The following is a 23,104-nucleotide window of genomic DNA, read 5'->3' as shown; positions in this document are numbered from 1 at the left end:
AGCATATCCTAGTCAGCTTCTGAGTCAAGTTTAAAGTCGTGCAAGAATGTCAATTTGGATTTATAAAAAAACACCAATCTACAATATGTAGTTTCCATCGTATGTGTATGTATCTGTAAGAATAACCTACGCCATTTTAATAACGCCTTAAATTAAGTTGCTCAAAATTCAGATTTTATGTAAAACTGTTTGTTTGTTTTTTTAAGTTGCCGAATTATTATGTGCGCTCATAAATTAGCGTAATTAATATCGACAGATATTGGTGTGTGGCAAATTGCTGACGAACAAATAAATACTGAAACCAATTCTAACTATACATGGATATGCAAATGATATTCACGCTCAATAAACACAAATTAATTTAAAAAAAATGTTATAAAAAATGTATGAAAAACCATAAAATGATGCCTTGACTTAACATTATTGATTTAGAAATATGGATGATAAGCAGGACAAAATATATATGAAGTGGATACATACATTCATAAACATTTCTATGTTTATGCATTCAGCTCAAACAAGCTGACATGGCGCTACATCCAATTGGACCAAATTGATCAATTTTTAAATTTATATATTATATAAGTTTCGATAATTAACATATGAATTTCATTAAAAAATGAAATTTTGATCATTTATATTATTACGGAAGAGGCAATAAAACTCTGTAAAGTAGGTTCTATACTACTTTTTATTGACGCAACAGGGCTTAGAGACATACTTTAAACCCAGAAGGGGGCACAATAGAGCCGACGGTCGCAGTGCCACATTCCCTAACAATAATATATGTTAATATATCTCTACGAATATTGGGTTATATTTTGTAAAAGAATTTTTTCATATTGAATTTATCCTGTTTTTTTATTACGTCACACATTTGGAATACTTATAATACATATTATAGTCACCAATGTCCCCTTTACTATAATAAAAAATATCTTGATGAACTAAATGCACTCATTTATTTATAGTAAGTATTTTTATAAATAAAAAAAAATACCTTCTATAATTTTAATTAACACACACAAAACGTGATATGAGTTAAGTACTAATCTTGATGCATGGGTTGGGGATTTTAAGAAATAAAACTTACCCAAGTCAACCAAGTAAGTAGAGTATCATTAACATTATAAATTATAAAAATAAAATACCAATTAGATAAAATTCGTTAGACTTTTTTTTTCAAACAATAATTAACAAAAAAAAAAACTCCTAAATGCTATATAATAATATACAAATATACTCAAAACTTCAATTGAATTTTTTGTCTATCAAATTATAAAAGTAGTGATATATTTACATATATAAATACACTTATAACCATATATGTTTTCGTGGTTAAAATCAGTATGACTCATATGCAAAGTAAGTAAGAAAGAATTACTACAAAAAAATGTAGATAATAGATTTTACTTTTGCACTGAAGTTCAAAAAACAAAATATTGTGAAATATTTAAAATTAAATTGAGTGTTAACAAAATTGAGAGAACTTGATTTTTCAAGTCAAACAGAAAAATTTAACAAACAACGGACATTTAAATTATCTATGAAATACTTTTCACATTTGCTCAATAACAAAAGCAGCTAAGCCAACAGCAACTACACAAACACGCTGAGGCAAGCGCCTTTTTAGCTGTTAAGATACAAGATGCAAGACGCAAGATCCAAGCTATAAAAACAACAAATATAGGTTAAAAGTAAACCGTGAGAAGCTGAGTTTACAAGAAAATAACAAAAAAAATTCAACAAAAAATAATAAAAACAATTTCTATTTGAGGATGATCGCAAGCGCAAGCAGCTGTTCTGCAGCGTCTTTTGTTTATTATTATTACCTGCAGCGGAGTTCGAGTTAAACGAAACCATTGCAAGTACACAAACTGAAATTATAGGAGGAAATTCATGCACACATATACACATACACAGTGTATCTAGTAGATGCACATATAAACAAAATAAAATGAAAAATTTCAAATTTAAAACGATTGATCTCTGAATCCCTGATAAACGTTGACTATCTTTGATATATTGTAACATACATATGAGCAAAGTTTGCATGCGTACATATTACGTGCCTCTATGTGTTTCAAAGCTTTTGCGCTTCTCGCGTACCGTAAGTTAACATCGTAAATAATTTGAGAAAGCACTTCACCACTTCACCACTTTTTCTTGTTGTTGTATAACAATTAAAGAGGGTCTCATCAATTTAGTAAGATCCATATGGATATGGATACAATGGAAATAAATATAACCCAACAAACACAATTACTGTTTATTGCGAGCAAACTAATTGACGGTGCGATTATGTAAATTAGATTAGATATACGAGTGCATGAGAAAATTGAAAAATGGTTCTCTTAATATGTATGTTAAATAAGATCAAGTTGCTTTAAACATTACTGCTAGTACCGGTTTAGTTACTGTCTGACGTATAAGCAGATGAGATTATTAAAAGTCATTAGACATTTTAGTCGCAACAGACTGTTTCTTCTTTAGTCGAAAGGAAATGCTGGACTTTGGGTTCTTCAGATCCAAAATAAACATAAAATCATACAACTACAACTACAACTATAGCTTTAACTTACAACTACAATATAAATTATTTGGTGTAAATAGTAATAAGAAGAGCGCCTCTCTCTTCACAACTTCAATTTACAGGGAAAGGTATTATTAAACAGTAGAAAATGTTAGGTTACACCAACGGCAGCTTGCCGCTGAAAATATTATCAGTAACGTTGACGTTGACACTATCGTCAAACTATAAGCTTGCAATTTTTGTTGTTTTTTAAATTCATATAGTAATATAAAGGGTACAAAGAGATTGTACTAATATTGTATATGGATATGGATATGTATCAAGCTGAAGAAATGCAACAATTTTCGTTATATGAAGTTGAAGAAGTACTCCTCCCTTCATATTCTCCTCCCTTCCCTTTTATCTGAAACTGGAATTAACTCTTAAGTTGCCGGTAATCTAGGTACTGATGTATAAAAACAGTTTAACAGGCCTCATTATGCTGACTGTAGATACAAAAATGTAATTGGAAATGCATTTTTATAAATGCATTTATATAAAATAATATCTTATATACAGTGTAACCAGTTGTATATAAAATACTACTTTTATAATAGTTCAATTTTAATATTTATCAAATTCTTTCTAAAAATAAAGTAGCTTCAACCGAATAAAGACGGATATAAAACACAACGAGTGCACAATCTTTGACTTAAGGATCAATATAATTATTAATTAAACAATAGCAGAATTAAATAGAATAATACTCAATACGAAATATTATACAAATATGTATTTAAATATCTCTTGTTTGAAGTAAATCAGAAATCCATATGGTATAGTTCAAAAAAGAAGATTCCAATGTATGGATAATATGTTATTTGGACCGTTCGTTTTTACAGCTTGTCTTAAAATAATTGTAAAATCAAAAATCAAAAATGTTTATTTAGAAGCATCTACAAAATTAGTGATATTCTTTTTTTGGCATTGACGATAAAAAAAATCAGTTAGGATTCGGAAACAAACCGCTAGACATCAAACTGATATGCCTACTGGGTTTTTTTTAGGTTGGAAACCAAAACTAACCGCAGTCAATAAAAGAAAAAAGCCAAACACAATGAACTTTGGCGTGTTGTGGCTTTGACTCTTCTCAGTTGTAGAATGTGTAAAAATGAATGAAATGCAGTTTGTGAAGAAGTGCGCTTCAAGTTACTTCTTACTCTCAAGTCTTAAGCAGAAACATTCATAAAACATTGAAGTCAACTGGTCGGTCGGCCATTCCTATTGGAAGCTAAGGTGATTCCAATGTGTGCACGAGATCGCTGTAAAAAGCAATAAGAAATGAATTTATATTCACAGCGCCAAGCGGCGCATCATTAACAAAACAATTCAACAAAGTTTGTACGTTTGTATATATGGCGGCTCTTGATTGTCTTAATGCCGCAAAAAAGTTTGAAATGTCTACGCTATCATATGGTATGGTGTGCCGTACGTATAAACGTATGAACCAGTATATTTGTAGGATAGGGTGTGGTGTTGTAGGAGTTTGAGGCACTCATAAAAGCACAGCCAAAATTTTAATATTTTTACTTAATTGTTAACAGCGCTTTATGTTTTTGTTAATTTTAATCTGGTCGATGTGTTTTTATATACGTGTATGAGTATATGAGTATATGAGTTCCTACAATGATTAGAAGACTCGGTGTCCAATTTTGTTTTATTTTACATTTTTTCGTATGTTCATTTCATTCTCGTTAATTAATTATTTAACATTAAACATAATAGAAATGTTATTATGCTATAACATGTGGGAATTAATGCCTTTAACAAGATAAAACATCATCAATTTAAAAATGTATATACAAAAAAAATTTGCTTTTAAGCAACTGGATAAGAAAGAGTATTAATCTTGAAAAAAGAATTCTAAAAAAATTATAAATTAAAATTTTTTTGTTTTATTTGTAAATTTGCGTGCAGAAAGGAGGGAGCTGGATTTATTTTACTTGTATGGCAATATATTGTACATATACAGTAGACTCTCTGTATAACCAATATATCATATAACAAACCCTCTAAGTAGCAAACGATACTTGCAAAGAACAAACATACCAACAATGCTCTCTTAAAATAACGCACGTTGAAAATAAAACTCATTCGAAAAACCAATTGCACTTATGATTATATTTCTCGTTTTACCAAGGGTCCACTGTATTGAGAAAATATTCTTATTGTATTTGCTGTACTGTAACAATGTATGGATAACTGTTTTTATTTTCTTATTAATATCAAACTTCCTTGAGAAAATACTAAAAATTCTCACTACACGTTGCAAAATTAACGATGCGAAAAGATACTGATTAAAATCTTTCACATCGAATATGTTAGGCGAAAGCTCACGAATACTTTAAAACGCTAAAGGTTTGATATTCTTAAATAGAAATTTTAACAATTTTAATGGAATTCAAAAATTGAGTTTAATCTAAAACAACAATACAAACATTTTCTTTTTTTGTTGGCAGTTCCTATCCAAAACTATCCAAAATTTTATCATTAAGATATATGTTAGCTATGGGAGTAAAAGTACTGTTCATAATTTTGCCGGTTAAACACTGTTGCTTGATTAAAAAAATGCTCTACAAATCTAGTACAACAGTAATACCGATGACGCTGAACGCGTTAGATACTTGAATTCGGTTTTAATGACTACTGCTCAAATCATTAGAAAAGTACTGACTAAGGTCAAAATCTCAGAAATAGTGCATTCATTATTTGGAGTTAAATCTGTTTTAAGGAAGAATACACAGAAGAACATCCATCCATCAAGAAATCACTTCAAAAGTTAAAGGACTTTAGAGTAAAATACCTTGTATATATAATACATGGTACATATAATACATATAATATAGAATATTATAATAATGAAGTTTTTACAACACTTCATTTGATTTTAATTATGTATTAAAATTTGCAATATACTTGCATAATACGGTAAGACATTACTGACTTTTTTTATATTACTTTTAATTTAAATACATATCTTTTTAAATTGACTATACTAGTTTAGAATTTAATTATATGGTATATTCATATTTAACTAAATGAACATGTTTTTAATGTATGACTATCAAAATGATTGTTTTATAGATACATGAAATTGCATATTGTATAAAAGACCATATTTTCAATTTTTTTTTTAAGTACAAAACGAATGAAATAGTCAACTAGCTTCCAATAGGAAATAACTGACTACTTTGGGCTACCACATGATTGCAGCTTATGTCGATAAGTGGATAAGTTCATTTCCTCTTAACAGATGGAGATGGAGATGAGCACTTATAGACAGACTAAACCCATAATACCGAAACCGTTGGCCAGGGAAGCGATAAAAGTGCTTAGCCATCCACGGAGCACCCTGAGCTGGCTGACCTCATTGATTACTGGACTTGGAAACTTCAAGTATCACCTCAAAAAGATAACTCTTGTTAAGGAAGGCACTTGCATACTATGCCTAGAAGAAAACAAGACAACGGTGTACATATTGTGTTAATGTCCAGTAGTGGTGAGCAAGAGGATGACTGTCTTGAGACACCATTGGGTTGGTGATGACTTGGCAGGCAACCTCAAACCAAATGAGCTGCTTACAATAACAAGAGATGTAGTTATGCGAATGGAAGCTTTAACTTTAACTCAATAACGGAATCGAAGGATGAAAGAGTACCCAAGTTGTTTAGTCGTCTACTTCAGCTAATACTTCACTTCAGTGGGGTACTTGTTGAACGGTGCGCTCTCCCAACGTCCCACAATATGTATATATATAATGAAATAACTATTATTTCTATACAGCACCACGTGCATACATCTGCACATAAATAAAATTAAACAAATAGAACTTTAATAGTGTCACAAATACTATGAATTATATATGTACGTACATATGTATATGGTTTTAAAAGCAACAAATTTATATATAATAAAAATAACTTGCAACTTATTGTCTATACAGTTCTAGCGATGTCACAAATTTAAATCGCGAATTATAAGTATGTATTCTTAGATTCATTGTTTGACTTTTACATATAAATAAAGTTTTTAAACGGATTTTGTTCAGATATTTTGTTATGCAAAAATACATGCAGTTGCTCATATACTGCATTATATATGTATATATCAGGCAAAAAATGTTTATACTAACCAAAGCCGAAGCGTTTTTTAATCTTTTGCAGCAAATGAATTTTTTTCTTGCTCGATATTTTATCATTTGGACTTCCCATAACAACAACATGACCTCCAGTATTCTGTGGCATATAACCACTTGAAACATTGGATAAGCCCATTTTTTTGCAGTTTATTCAAAATTTTAAACTATCACTTTTAATATATTTTGTATCGTTATGTAGAGTCAAACTATATTAGGCTATACGGCTATACGGCTATACGGCTATACTATATTATAAAATCACATAACACATATTTTTTGTTTCAAAAGAATTTTTTTTAACTTTTATTTTGGTAACAGTTTAAGTTTTGCTAAAATAATTTCCCCACGCCGTAAAACGATCAAACTTTGCAAAATGTTCGTTTCTCAAACAATTAGAAAATCAAATATCCAAACAACTGCGAACGCGACCACCAAAATAAATAAAGTCGAAAAACCGAATAAACTCCAACCGACCCAAACGCTCTGAACTAAAATTTATAACTGAACCCTAAACGTGCAGAACAAAGTGACTAAACCGTCTAAAATATCAATCCATTCAATGAACCAAATGTACGATGCGACATGCATGGAGTACGTTAACAACTACAGTATGTGGAGAGATACAAATTTCGAGAGAGAGAGAGAGTGAGAGTGAGAGTAAACTGTGATGAACAAACAAATGTTTGCTAGACCTAACAAGTAACCTGAACTGAAGCCTTTGCAGCAGTGCCGTGCATGGCAGGCAGATATAAATAAATTGAGGTAAATCAACTTTGGTAGCAGAATAACATGCAGCTGTTCATTATTTATTTTCTTGTACGTTTTTTACATTAGATTCTACTATGTATCATACTATATAAGTATGCGTGAAACCTCCCTTATAAATGGACACAAATCATTAAATTTAATACAATAATTTTTATTGTTATTTTCTCTACAGACTTTATTTCAAAGGTATTTGCAAAATTTCAACATACATAATCGAAAACTTTTTCATTTCACATTTCATTATCACATTTGTACGGTTTCTACATTAGTTTCCAGTATTTATAAGGATCAAGAAAATTAGTTTAAACTTTTTAAATATTATTAATAATATTTATTATTATGTTGATGCTAGTTGAGTCAGTGCACTTGAGCAGTTTTACTCTCTATTAACTGCCAGGTTTCCTCATAACCCCTCTGTACGCCTCGACTGGATTATTGTTTATCACTTCATCAGACTAAGCAGTAACTGACCTCAGACCTGCATACCTCCCCGAGGAACCTATTCTGCCTATTCTGAGATTCGATAACGCGGTGTTGGTAAACCTGTCAGTTTAAATGATTACCATAAGACTTACTTTATTTATTGCATTTGAAATTATATGTTATAAATTATTTCAAATAGTTAATGTATTACAATATTTTTTGTATAATCGCTAAACATTTGTAATTGAATATGCAAATAAATAAGAGGAAGAAGATACCTGTACAGCAGTTGTAGTAGCACATATTTATTAAATTAGAATTTATAATCGAATGATTATCAAAAATTAAGTAAAACAAAATGATCTAGTTGTTAGTTAGTTAGCTGATCTATAATTACAAACATTGAATTATTTGCAGCACATGAACATTAACAAATTGAATCTGTAAGTATAAGTGCAGTATAGATATTCTGATGAAAGATAAATATTAATTAAACTCTACTAAATATAATGCAAATAGAGTCTCACTTATTCTCGACATACATATATGTAATAAATATTATGGGATATTAAGCCTCCTCAATTACAATATGACAAAAATACGTTTACTATTGTTGACCACGAAGTGGAATACCGTCTATGAATAAAATAAAGGAAAATGAATTCGAAGATTGACGACCCCTCTCCTATGATTTACTAATATATGGATGCAATGTAGGGACCATTAGTAGGGAATGTGCATCTATCCAGCTGATAGCAGCCCTAACTGTAAGGATAATATCACCGTTCTCCGGAATATATGAGGGACAGTAAACATCTACAATGCAAAAAGCTGTGAATCTAGATGCAGTTCAAACTTTCCAACTCAGTTCAAAAGGTCACATTAACAAACGAAATACTTGCTACTATTCGTATCAGAGGAGTTTTTGCGCACGTTTCTTTAGAAGAAAAAGACAAAACTATATAAAATGTCTTGTATGTGTCTTGTATGTAAACAATAAGAAATCGAGAGAAATCGAATTTTAATCTTATTTAAAAGCCAACAGTCTAACTTAAGACATTAAGTCAAGGCTTCAGACAAAGTTCTAAAAATTTCTTATCCCATGATCTCTTCAATCTTGTCATAGAAGTGATCACGGGCAGGACAGCTATTCTTCACAATAATAATGTAACCAAGTTGAAAATTTTTCGCATGCCTCAGATGTTTTAACTTATTTCTAATTTACACCAGTTGATATACGCGTCATGTTGGAGAAATAATTGATTATTTCAAATAATATGTTCTGCTCATTAGTGTACTCGAAAATTAATGCGAAGTCTCTCACAAAGGTAAGAAACTTACTAAACTGTGTGAAGCGAAATGTTTATACCCACAGGCGATTTGATCATTCAGAAATATAGAGAAGCGCGATCCTATAGGGCGACATCGAACAATATATGAAGGTTCTTGCCTGATTACGTTATTTATAATGGTATCCATAAAAAAATTCTTTAATTGTTCGGAGCTATCGAGTTCAAACAGATCTCCGTTATTTATTATACATAAATTTAAGCAGTGTGTACTTTTTCATGCATTCGTTTAAAATTTCTTTTAAAATACGGAACGCTCTATGTACCACAATCAGAAATACAGGTAAGAAAGGAGTTTTCGAAATTCACAGATAATTCACAGATGAACTATCTTAATATCACTTTTATTTGTTTTCTCATTTTATGTCTATTGTTTTAAATTAATTTTTTTAATTAATTAATTTTAATTTTTTTCTCCTTTGAATTTAAATTTTTTTACATTTTTTATGTTTTATTAACTCTAATTATTATTAGTTTATTTTAAGTTTTTGGATACTGTTATTAACTGGAATAGCTTTAAATTGGTTCTTAACTTTAAAAATTTTGGTTTATGAATTTAAAAGTAAGTAATAAAAGGTTAATCAACATTTTTAATATACATAATAATAGTATATTTCTAACAATTCTTCCATTTATTATATTCTATTTCCACTATAAAATAGAAACTGTTAGTAAAGCCGTTTTGTTGGTAAAAGGAGTTAAACATAAAATTATAAATGAACTAAGACGAAATCGAAATTTTTAGAAATATGTTTAGAAAACGAAAAATTGTTAAGAATTTTTTATCGAATGAATAGAAAGAGAGTTCTCATTAAGGAACACTTACTTTTTTTTTAAAAATACTCTAAATAAAAGATAAGAATCGTCTTCTTGTTAACTATAAGAACCGTGAACAGAAAACTCAAATAACTAAATCCAATGCTAACAAAACTCGAGCAGATGTTTAAAATGTGGGAGTGCGTCAGAGATGTATTGGTGGTGTGTATCTCTGTGCTATGTTTATTTAATACAAATACCACAACGTGTTGTTCCGAAGAGTAGCTGACTAGGGTTCGCAACGGCATAACGATTACAGCAAAATCCTATTTATAAATAATTTCACATATTTTGTTTTTAAAATAGAAAGCAAATTCTGTGTATTTAATTTAGGGTTACAACTACAAGCTTTAAATAAATTCGATAAAACTCGATAATTTTCGCTAAGTTAAATATTTATTAGAAGCAAACAGAGTCAGTTTTGACATATTTATGTTGTGAGTCTGATATACTCGTTGCACAAACTCCTAAAATAAATTGCTCAACTTGTTTGTAACGCTGTGAAGGATATACCAGAACACATCAAATGTATATCCGATATGTACAATAATTGATAATTTTGGTAAAACTTAGTGTAAATCTTTTTATGAATCTATATATTTTACTATAATAAGTTATTAAGAATACTGTGACACCAGTTAAATTTATCGAGTTCATTCAGAAATAGATTCCAGATACTTTAGAATCTTTAGTTTCTAGACACTCTAATGCATTGGTATATAATTCTTTAAACACATGATTTATTCTTTCAAATATTTTAATATTAATACTATAAATAATATTTAATACTTTTTTAATATTTAATACTAGAAATTAATAATGGTCTAAGTACATTTCTCAAGCATTGTTATTAAACATGAACTATTAGTATTCACATTTACATTCACATCTCCATTGGTGGAGCGCCTGTAAACAAATAAAATTTTGAACAGACGTTTTTAAATTCAATGTTTTTTTTAGATTTGGATTTTAGATAAATAAGTATCATGCCTTAAATCTAAAGAGTTACTTAAAAATATATTGAAAAACAAAGAATACGACAATGATTTATAATCGCTTGTCGGTGTTGGTTTTATATAAATTTACCTTTTTGCTTAAAATAATTTACAATTCCAAAATGAAATTATACAGAATTCAAATTAATTGCTTATGTTTTAAATATTAATTAAAAAGTATTAAATTCATTGATAATCAGTCTTCTATATTTTAACGCACTAGTAATATAGTTAATCAATTTTTTCCCTTTAATATTATTTTCCCCATTAAGTACACTGATTACTTCCTCTTCCACTAACGATTCTCTCTCAAAACATATTTGTCTAAAAGGCCTCAATACAGGACAGCCTGAATACAGGAAATTTAATATTTGCAAAACATAAACTAATAGTTTCAGATTCATATATCATATATAACAAAACAAAAACTCTATAGTTTCTATAGTTTGAATAAAGGACAGATAAACTTTGGCAAAGGCAAAGCTAAAGTTTTTTGTTTGGTGTATGCAGATTACAATTTACATAATATCAAAATATGTGTTCCTTTTAGCAGTTGTATTCTTGTATTTATGTTTATATTCTAACTAATGTCATTTATATAAAAATGCAGGGGTCGTCAATATACGTACGCCAGGCAGCACGACCAATCTCATTGTTTTTGTAATATCAAACTCTTTCTTTTGGCTTCTGTAATAAAATAAGTTTTACACCTGGAGTTTGCAAATACCCTACAATTTAAAATACATTCACACAACACAACGCAGATGAATTGATGGGGTAAACGTCGCTGACAATAACAACAACAAGCATCTATCTTAATCGTGTTTGAATACCACTTCAAGGTGTACTCAATTTTATATAAAACACGACTGACTGCAAATTCAAAATTTTTTGCTTCAGCCGGTCAGCATCGTCTCGTCTTCTGAGTTTTTTTTGTGTTCTGCAGGGACCAGCTGGAGGCTGGTTGGCAGGATGTCAGGATATGAATATGCATTTTTAAATTAATATAAAAACTAAAATGCTTTTATAAAAATTGTCATAAACTAAAGCATCTGCAGGAGTATCTGCAATTACTTCCAACAGCCGGCATGTGCTAAAGTTTAATCATTTTTAATAAATATTTTAGTTGAAGATCGAATAAAAAATGTGAAATATACATACTTCAATCGAAGAAATTAACATTTAATAAAAATGCACACAAAGTTTTTGTCAAAGAACTTCCCTATGGAAGTACAATTGCTTCAATTAAAAAGGATCTTGCAAATGTTATAGTGTACGATTTTAAAGTACACATAATAGATAGATATCTTTAAGCTGTATGAATGTGTAAATTTATGAATTTATGAATTGTAGACTATTATGTAGACTACAAACAATGAATAACGTAAGGCTTTTAGCATTGGAAAAAAATTAAGGAGTAGCAATTATAAAATAGTATTTGTGTGCGCTCAACAACACTCTGACTTCGCTCAATATCAAGTCTATTGATATTGACATTTCAATATCAATAGACTTGATATGGTATGCTCAGTTGATCAATATCAAGTGTGTAAAGTTAATGGTTCATACGCCTTATTTAATTGAATGAGTTTCAATATCTTATTATATCATTTTCCAGGGTGCATAGTTTAACTTTTGTATAACGAATCTCCAAGAACTGATAACATGTTTCCAGCACTCATGCATAAAAAATATTATTATTAATTTGTTAGAATTGGAATACTCAGTCCCAGAGTGGAGGAAACAATGGTTATCCTTTAATCCTCTACAATTATTTAAGGCCAATAATATAACACTGCTTTTGTTTAAAATGATAAGTTATCTTTTGAACTCTCATATCAGAACAATTACAAAGTAGATCAATATATAAATCTGGCACTAGCGCTACATCACCTGACGAACAATATTAATAATATTAGTAATATTATTGATATTAGCGCGCTAGTAACAGAATAAATAACTATTTATGATCTACATTCTGTAGATCAGCATTAATGAGCAATATTCTTACAAAAGAATTAATCGAAATAAGACTTTGATATAATTACACAACAATAAAGAGAAGAAACACTGACTTTCAAAATTGTATCCAAAGTAGTCTAAAATGTTTAGAAAGTATTTCGGTTTATTAAAATGAAAACTCAAACTAAAGATACTCAGTGTTATTCTAAGACCGCTTGTTAAACTAAGAATAACTCTATACAAATTTTAATGATCAAAGACAAAAGATAAGAAGAAAACATATTAACCAGAGTATATTATGAGCTGTTCTAGTACAATTACTTTATATACCTATGGCGTAAATATTATGATCATAAAAATAGGAATACTCCAAGTTGAATATGAATTGAATTGAATATGAACAATTTTATAAACATAGGCATTCAAGAAAAGTGAATTAATAGTCAAACTTCCATATACGAGTACATTTGTTTAAAAATAAACAAACGCTCTCTGGGCAATCGGACGGCAGTTTGATCAGTTCAGTTTCTAACTTCTGTAAATTCCATCTTATTACAAATACTTGCCTATATTAACTTAACCAGACATAAGCCATCAATGTTAATTATTTTCCTTTTGATATATGATAGTGTGTATACATACGTCAATGGAATGTATAGAATAGAACTATACTATTACTATTATACAAATTTATATATCATAGTGAATATATTGTCAACTGTCTTTTAATAGGAAAGTTACGTCATTGAGAACTGTTTCCGGTTTAAAGGCCTCTAGAGGTATGCGTAGGTGGGTGAAATTTATGCTGCATGTGATGGCAGTAAATCCGTGGACAACATAGTAAGATTTAGCTATACAATTCTGTGTATTGGAGCTTTATTGTGGCATAAGTTGGTCTATAATTAAATTTCTCATCAATAGCTAGATATGTGCTGAGGTTTCTGGCGAATTATTTGACAACGTATGATACCACCTTCAGTCACTTTGTGATTTCTCTGTTTTGTGCTAGATCAGAACGAGAATACAGTCCAACTTCCTATATTCCATCTGCTTATGTCTATAAAATATGTTATAAAATTTGTTAAACGTTTTTTTATATCAAATTAGGAAACAATATACTCAATTGTAAAAAATACAATTTTTTACTCTCATTTGATTAAAATTTATTGGCTTATAGCGTTTAACAGTCTTGTAATAAATTCACTATTTTTTTAGATAAAATTACATTACAATTTCTTTTTCGCCTTCTTAGTGTCAACACACGAAATAACATTTGTCTTATCACTACAAATACAACCTTATACATGGGTAACAAAAAATTATAAATATTAATTGATAACCAATACTTTTTCTTTAAATTTGCTGTGATAAAAATTTGCACTTGAATTTGAGTTCTTGAACTTATAAAGAGAAATAAAAGTTAATAAAACGACAAAAAACTTAAAAGAGATAGTCTCTGAAGAATTTTAAAAAGTTAATGTTCTCTTCATTATAGAATATACTGCACTATAAAACTGGACATATTAAAGTGAAACTACATTTAATGATACTTACGCTTATAGGTTTCATCAAAGAAACTTCTAATGAATTCTTGAAATATAACTACGAACTTATCCGAAAAAAAACCATGTCGATAAAATAACTTTTATACAGATACAACTAGCTAGCTTGTTTAAACCTATTCATTTAGAATAATGTTCTACTAATATCAAAGAGATCTAAAACCATTAAAAGAAAAATATCCACTAGCTTTTTATCTCTATTGAAAAATAGGGCACGAATATGTTAGGGTGTTAATGCGTTTCTTATAGGCTGTGAACATAACATTTTAGTCTCAACCTTTACGCTATGTTAGACATTCATTGCAATGCATGAGAAGATAAACCACGTTCTATGTATTTTGCAAAATGCAGGGAGCGGTGTGTAACAGATCAGCTAAAAATCAGCAAATGTAGTTCAAGTCATGATAACCTGACGTGAACATTTCTAACATATCTCAAGCAAAGTATGTGTAGGATAGTGTGATATTATTTTCGGGATCTAACCAGGTCTAACAGTAGTTTTCGTACCAACAGAAATGTGTTATAAAAAAAAAATAACAAACTATGATCATCGATGAAAATGTGTGGTTGAAGATGATTTCAACAACCTTACGTTGGAAAAACCTCCTCACTTGTTTAATGGAAGCCCCTTACAATCGGTAATGACCCGACATTTATTTGAACAATAAAGGAACTTATCGTAGCAGCAACTAAAACAACCGGTTGCAAAACAACCGAGCTAGCCAGAAGGGGTGCTTCAGGACTACACTCGGAACACCTAAATAATCTGGTTATATCGCTAACATCATGCAAATTGTTACTGAGTTCTTTCTGTACTGAAATCTTTAATAAAAGATGGTAAGACTCAACGATATTTAGGCATCTGTATGTAATCTAGCCACTTTCCGACAAAAGAAAATCCGAAAAGGAATCTCATTGAGATACCCCGAAGAGATATCGGTCTTTTGGTAGGTTTACTTACAGGTCACTGTGAACTTGGGAACCATGCTAGAAGTTTAGGTCTCCCTTTCAATCAAATCTGTCGCAGCTGTGGGAAAGACGATAAGAGTGCCTCTCATCTGCTATGTTTTTGCCCAGTTCATGCACGGCGGCGACTTAATACTTCAGGATCCCCTGGACCAATTACAGGACCTGACACTACATAACATCTTATGCTTCGCTAAAGTTTCTAGATGGTTTTAAACCGTGAGTTTTTTCTTATATATGCGGTAACATAGTGGGCCAATAAGCCTAAATGAATCCACTAAGGATCGCCGGTATAACCACACCTAAGAATGTGTTCACCCAAAAAAAATAATAGAGCATTAAATAATAATAATTAAAATTCTCATAAAGCCGTCAACTAATAATATTAGCAAATCCCAATTCATTTTCTAAGACTGACATGTTTTGAAAAATACTTTCTTTTATGAAACTTGGATTGAATGAAAACAACACACACCTCTTAATTTACACGACCGAATGAATTTCAAACAAAATATTTTGTTTAATCAAATTTTCGCACAAGAAAGACGACACTTCGTACAAATAGTTCTCAGCAACTGTAACCACTCACATATGATTACGTATATTTGATCAGACAAGACAAAATTCGCATGCATTGAAACCGCAGCCTAAGACGATTGTGGCAACAGTCGATGCTGCAAAAGAAATGTAAGGAAGTGATAATTATTGTAAAAAGTTTAACAAAATAAGTACTAAACTGATTCAAAAGTTCTATATGCATACTCGTCAACAAGAAATGAAGTTGATACAGGAACGGCTGCCACAATCATGGGCTGTTTAAAAAGCAAACCTTTTTGGAAAATTGAAATTTTTACCACTGCTACAAAATTATTCAAATATTCTAATCGGAACATGGAATTTGGGATATGTATGGGTGAAAGTTACAGTTAAGTGAAGTATAATTTTAAATAAGAAAAGGAAATAGCAATAGAAAATAAATCAGCTCTATTTGACAGGGACTGGATTGGTTAAGAGAAATAAAACTTAACTTGAGTAAAATAAAGAAAGGACACCTTATTATTTATATGTTATAAGTAAAAATCATTAAGAAACATAAAGTATCAGATATGAGTATCGAAAATATGAGGATATGAGGATAAACAATACCTAGAATTGTTTAATAAATCAACCGGCAAATTTAGTGGATTTAAAACTAAATTACACGTGAAAGAATAAGCAAAATGGAAGTTTATAAAAACCCGTAGGATTCCTTTCGCTTTACTGAATACAGTAGAAATAGAGTTGCAACAACAAAAAGACAATGAAATTTTGGAAAAAGTGAATTATAGTGAATGGGCCACACCTATTGTAACAGTCAAGAAAAACAACAACAACGTTAGAATTTCCGGTGCTACAAGGTGACAACAAGCTTATTACTCAAGATAGGTAAATACCTATTACCCACAACCAAGGAATCGTTTGCAACTATGTCAAATGTCCAGAATTTTACTAAAAGTGATTTATCATAATCATATTTACAGTAAAAGGTTCATCCACAGGACAGAGACTATTTAAAGTTGAGCACACACAAGAGCTTGTGTTAGGACTGGGTACCCTTTATTAAATTACGGTAGACTCTAATAAAGAGCATTTACGTTGAAGCTTAAATGTTTAAGGAATTGTTTAATCAAAATTCTTGAAACCCTTTAACTTGAAACTAAAAAAATACTATCGCTTGTGTGAATCGTGGAGTAACATTAGCATGACTTTCTTCGTATTACGTTCCTAAATTAGGCTCTATACACAAGAAAGAATAATATAAAATCATTTATTGCATGATGATGCCTTTACAAAAGAATAGTATTGAATTTCAACAATTAAAAATATAAATATAATTAATTCAATTATTCTACAGCTGGTTTATAATTTCGTTCTAATATAACGTGTTAAGTGAATTTGTTAATGAACTTTAAAGGCAAATTAATAAAACTCCAAGTACAAACATACAAGTATGGCTTTGGGTCAGTTGGCTAATCATGCTTACTCTGAGCTTCAAATTTCAACCCTTGGTACTTGGCAGTCTCAAAAAAAATTATTTATGAATAATTAAGTATAAGAAATAAATTCAAGACCTGATGATAGGAATTTGGCAATATTCGAAATTAAAATAATATAAAAACAATTTTTGTTGCTGTAGTTCACTACTTTTCAAAACGTCTCTATCAAATACAATAGTTTCTATTACGTAAAATAATCTCTTCCGTCATGACTGACATCAAATCACAATTGAAACCATTTATTAAATACTGTGGTTTTATAATCAAAAAAATTGAAATTCTTAAAAGTCCTTTAACGATTCAAGCAATTTGCAAATATCTAAAAAGGATGAAATAAGAGCTTCTTCCAACTGGTATGCAAGAAATTCTACGTTGATCACGGACAAAAAATTATTGTCCTAATCTTTTCACCTATAAAAGAATTGTCATTGCTTTCAACATCGAGATTGCAGGAATACGCAATGTTTATACAAGCTTGTAATTTTAATATAAAAATTGAGCCACCAAAAAAAAAGGAAATTCCGATGCAATGTAATGGCTAACCATCAAAGTAAAGGTTGAGTTGAGGATGACAGTTTGATGTGATTGAAATAAATTTCATTGATTAGGAGAGAACATCGATTTGAATACTTACAACTAAACATAATACAAAATATGCAGGGTACAGACGAAGAATTGAATCGAGAAATCGCTCTAAATTTTTAACAACCGGGAAGAAATGTGAACAAACCTAAATTCGTGCGGTGCGTGACTACTTAACAAAAGACAACTGGAAATTGGGAATTATATGCAAAGTGTTATAGAAACTACACTATGAAGTAAAATTGTTTGATGAAAAAATTTGAAGACAACATGTATATCAAATCAGAGGGATGATATGTGAGTTAATTTTAACCACTACAGTGAAGCAAAGCTACGACTCAGAGACGGTAACTATGTCAAAAATAAAGCGACTGGAATATGTGCATTAAACTCAGTTAATCTTCTTACCAACATCACATCCAGAAATAGCACAGAATCAAGGCAATTCTTGTTATGAATTCATACATTTATCAATAACAGAAGCATATATAGACCTGCCAGCAGAAACTAGCGATTTGTTGTAAGATCCGTTAAACAATGCAAATGAACATGCAGACTTAAAGCTATACATTAGAACTTCGTAGCGATCTAAAACGAAACCTGGTCATCTAAAGGATTATATTACCGAAAACTCTTAGAATTTTCATTTACTCGGGAAAAGTTGTTATATATATACACAAAAAAAGGAGTTTTGTAGAACTATATTAGTAAATGTAATGTTTTTGTATTATAAAACAATACAAAAGCATTGTTAAATATAAATTCACTTAACAAATTTATATCCCGTTTAGTGCCGGGATAGAATAGCACTACAGGATCGTTCACCTCCACATAAGAGGCGATAAAAGAAACAACGCGAGTATGGGTGTGGTAAAACCTTAATTGTTGAAGAATACGTGGAGGAAACGCCCATATCCATTCGTAAGTCAAAACGCAGCATCTGTTCCAAACATTTTGGCGGCTGCAAACAACGTATTTTCCCTACGTTACGGGCGGTTGAGAATAAGACGGAAAACTTTAAACCATTCAAAAGGCAACGGGGAACCACTGAAGTTATCATCCCACAAAAAATCATATGGAAGATACAAGATATCAACGGCCCTCAGACTCCGGCAAAAAGAGGATGCTAAGAATCCCCGACGGCGACGGCCTCGCACCTTCAGGAGCCTCGCAAATAGTTACCGAATTTCGATTCAAAGCAGTTAATGGATATTTTAAACAATATAGATTCATATATGACATTAATCATATGAAAAGTATACCAAAGGAAGACATTCTCATGCATTGTAATGCTTTAGGTATAAATCGGCCTATTGAACTGTATGAAGAGCTGCTGCTTTTAAAATCAAACTCACTATACTCAATCAAAGAAAATATATTAAAGAAAATAATTTAAAGGAACTATATACAAATGTTTATAAAGTAATTAGAATCATGCTCACAGTGCCAGTCAGTATAGCATCTACTGAACGGAATTCCCCAAAGTTGAAATGGATTAAGACCTAATTGAGAAGTAGGATGAGCCATGAGAGACTATCTCCATTGACAATTCTATCAACTGAAGCGAAAATAGCAGCTAGTGCAAAATAAAATATAATATAAAAAAATTGAGTGAGGAAAATTATTTTATTTTAATTGCTTACATATTTCAATTTGATTAGCAATAAAACTTTCATACATGCTTCGTAAAGCATGTATGAAAAGGTAATAATAAAGGTAAAGTAAGAGATTCTTGTAGTACTTCTGACAATGATATCTTCGCATTAAAGTTAAGGTAAGAGAATCTTACAGTGCTTGTAGTACTATTTTAAAAATAGTATAATATACTGTTTACTCACAGGACACAGGGCAGAGATAAACATGTGTGTTTCATATGCAAAAAAATGAAATTATTTGCTCATTCAAGGTGGGGGAATTCTACAGATATGTAATCGTATCCTTTGGGTTTTTAGAAGGCCGTTAGGTTTTCCATTTTAAATGCCACATGTGTTTTAAAATTGTGTGTGCATTGCTCTTCGAAACTTCATTCGATTGTTATTTAGATAGCGTTTCCTTGGATTTTTTGTCTAAATTTATATGCATAGTGCTGCAGTGTGCTTGCGTACACACATTTCGGATCCTTTGCACAACTGTTACTGCAAATGTGTAGAGAAATTTTTGATATTAACCACACTTTATCTTTACAACATGCTCAGGTACACGAAAAGAATTATGTACGAATTCATTTCGATCGTATTGTATATAATATATACATACTCTTATTATATGATCTATTTTAAGTGGTTACACAATCTGTTCACTTCTCTGTTCTTAGGATATTTATAGAAATATTCAAATAACTCAGATGCGTTGAGTTTTAATTACATTTACATTTACATTTGTTTCAGCTTTAAAAGAAACAATTATTAAACTTATTAAAATTAAATTAAATTAAAATTAGTAGTTTATATGCTGAACTTATATGCTACTTTCAAAGAAATTTTAGTTTAATACATTTTACTCGTATGTTTAATTAAAAAGTTGGTATTCCATTTTTAACGAATCTATATAAATAAGTATATACAAATATGTATGTATGTTGAATAAATAAACCTAGAAATGAAGCATTATTATTATATCAATTTATAAAAAACAATATGTTTGATGTCATTAATACAAGCTTGCATCTACATATTTGATTATTGACATATATCGTTAACTACATGTTCTACATGTAGTTAATTATTTAACAATTATTGTCTTTAACTTATTTCGCCGTCAAGCATGGCTTATATAAATCCTATTAAGAGACAACGGGTAACTTGTTATAAATATTTCACTTATATTAAGATACCATGGCGTTCACAAATATTTCAATCGGCCTTTTCACTTAAATGAAGTAAGCCGGTGCATTAGTAAAAATTACATACTTTTTATATCTTACTTGCATAATTAAAAAAAAAAATATATATATATATATATTTTTTAAGATTAATAAACTTTATTTATTAAAGAAATTTAAAATCCTTTACACATATAAATAAAATATATTATTATTCAATATAGAAAGTCAACTTATTGAATTTTTTTCCTATTTTTGTTTTTATTGCACACATTCCGGAACATGCTTACAACTTTGTGTTTAAGCTTAAAAACTTACAGATTTTTCCTGCCGATTGCCCCATTGCTAATAATATTACATACTTTTATTTTTTCATTGTTCTCACTGTATAATTTAAAATAGTCATTTTCCTAAATTGTTTAACTATTTAATAAAAAAAAACAACAAGCTGACACATGACTCAAAAGTGGGTCTAGTGTTGCAAAAGCAAAAAAAGTTCGAAATATTTTATAAAAGCGCCATAAGTTTTTTCGTTTAAAGTTTTAGGGATGAAATCATATATATAGGATTATCTAACATTTGTTTTTTTTTCATAAATGTAAAAAATATATTACATCACCTGATATAAGCACTAACCAATTTAAACACTAAGCAATTTATTATTTCTTTACGTACCCGCTGTTTAATGACCGGATTATAGTTATATTAGGGGTATTCAGGCAACTGATTAGTTGCTTAGTAGTTGATTACTACAAAAATTTGCAAACAAAAATGAAACTAAGCAGAGAATCAACTATTTCGGTGATTCTCAGATTAGTACAAATTTGATTAATAGTGCTGCCAGTACCAAGTGTCGTAATAATAACTTAAAATGAACTTTAGTATAGAAATTTGTTGGGTGTCTCTCTCAGCTGTTTAAATTGTGTGTAAACAATTTTGCAAACACAAGTATGTTTTACTTTTGCTGTTGATGCGAGTGCTGCCAAGGCATATACACACAACAAACTAATCAGATTATGCATTTTGGGTAGTTCAAGCAACTGATTAACATCAATATGCTAAATTTTTTTTCATATGAAGTTTTTGAATCAACTAAGCAACTAATCAGTTGCCTGAATATCCCTATTATGTTTTTATTATACTATGTGTTGTGTGTGCTCTATTACAAGTATTAACTTTTTCTGCGTTCTGCCGTCTACTTGTAAATACTACATTATAAACGGCCTATTAACATATATCTTATTTTTAATCAAACAAAACAAACAAAAAAATTAAACAAACAAGAGTCAAATATTCAGGCCGTGTGCGAGTTCGAGTAAATTGGAGGTAATAGTAACTTATGTCGGTATGGTATTTACCATAATTTTTAGTAGGGTAAATTAGATAAAAACTAAGTAACACCTAATTGGTACCATTATGCCTTTTCCTTTGTAAGCATGTCGCAAAAGAACAAATAAAATAAGCACTACTTTCGATAGCAACTATGTACAAAATGGAGATTTTGTTATGCTTTTATGTGCAAAACACATAATAAAATTTAAAGTTAAAATTTCAAAAATGAATAATAAATCTTTACAATTATTGGTAAGAATATTTTTTTTACGTGATTGTGAATAAAATACGAATTTAAATGCCTTTTAATAGTAAAATAATAAACAGAAAAAATAACATATTTGTTACCAACAATGGGGACACGAAATACGAATAATTAATGAAATCATTCGTTCACACATGACTGGAAATTTCGTATGTACTTCCAACAATCGTTCACAATATACGAATTTTTAGTGTTGGCAACCATGTGATTTGAGCTGCTTATTAATTAAGCAATTTTAAAAAGGTTGGACTAAATAAGTCAGCAGTGTTGTTGTTTCATATGTTATTTTTGAAATAAGCGTTTGTTCTTTTGTGATATGCTTATAAAAGAAAAGGTCTAGTGTTGTTGTTTTGTGTACATTTCCACCAGTATAGACCTGCTACTTGCTATTTTTTACCACACTTGGGGGCCACCTAAAATGTCTTATAATAGTTTGTTCCTAAAAAATCAATGGAGACTAACTAATCGAAAACGATTATCCACGCTAAAACACCAAAACTACTTATATTGAAACAAA

At 29.9% G+C, this 23,104-nt stretch overlaps 1 protein-coding gene across 2 annotated transcripts in view; it reads right to left on the bottom strand.

The window, feature by feature from the left end:
* The window catches only part of LOC119677337 (protein neuralized), a 38,603-nt gene extending 17,198 nt beyond the window's left edge, over positions 1-21,405 (bottom strand). Inside the window, exon 1 of one of the 2 annotated variants that reach the window (XM_038088637.1) lies at positions 21,309-21,405. In XM_038088637.1, the coding sequence (XP_037944565.1) occupies positions 21,309-21,333 (25 nt within the window). In that variant the 5' untranslated portion in view covers positions 21,334-21,405. Of the gene's footprint in view, positions 1-6,704; positions 6,951-21,308 lie in introns of those variants that run through there. The other variant, XM_038088636.1, reaches the window with a different exon arrangement.
* Positions 21,406-23,104: the final 1,699 nt, after the last annotated feature.

This window comes from Teleopsis dalmanni, chromosome 2, assembly GCF_002237135.1.
Source record: "Teleopsis dalmanni isolate 2A chromosome 2, ASM223713v2, whole genome shotgun sequence".
In the NCBI taxonomy this organism is placed as follows: Eukaryota; Metazoa; Arthropoda; class Insecta; order Diptera; family Diopsidae; genus Teleopsis; species Teleopsis dalmanni.
The sequence above is the reverse complement of the archived record's forward strand: the minus strand, read 5'-3'. Positions and strand labels throughout refer to the sequence as shown.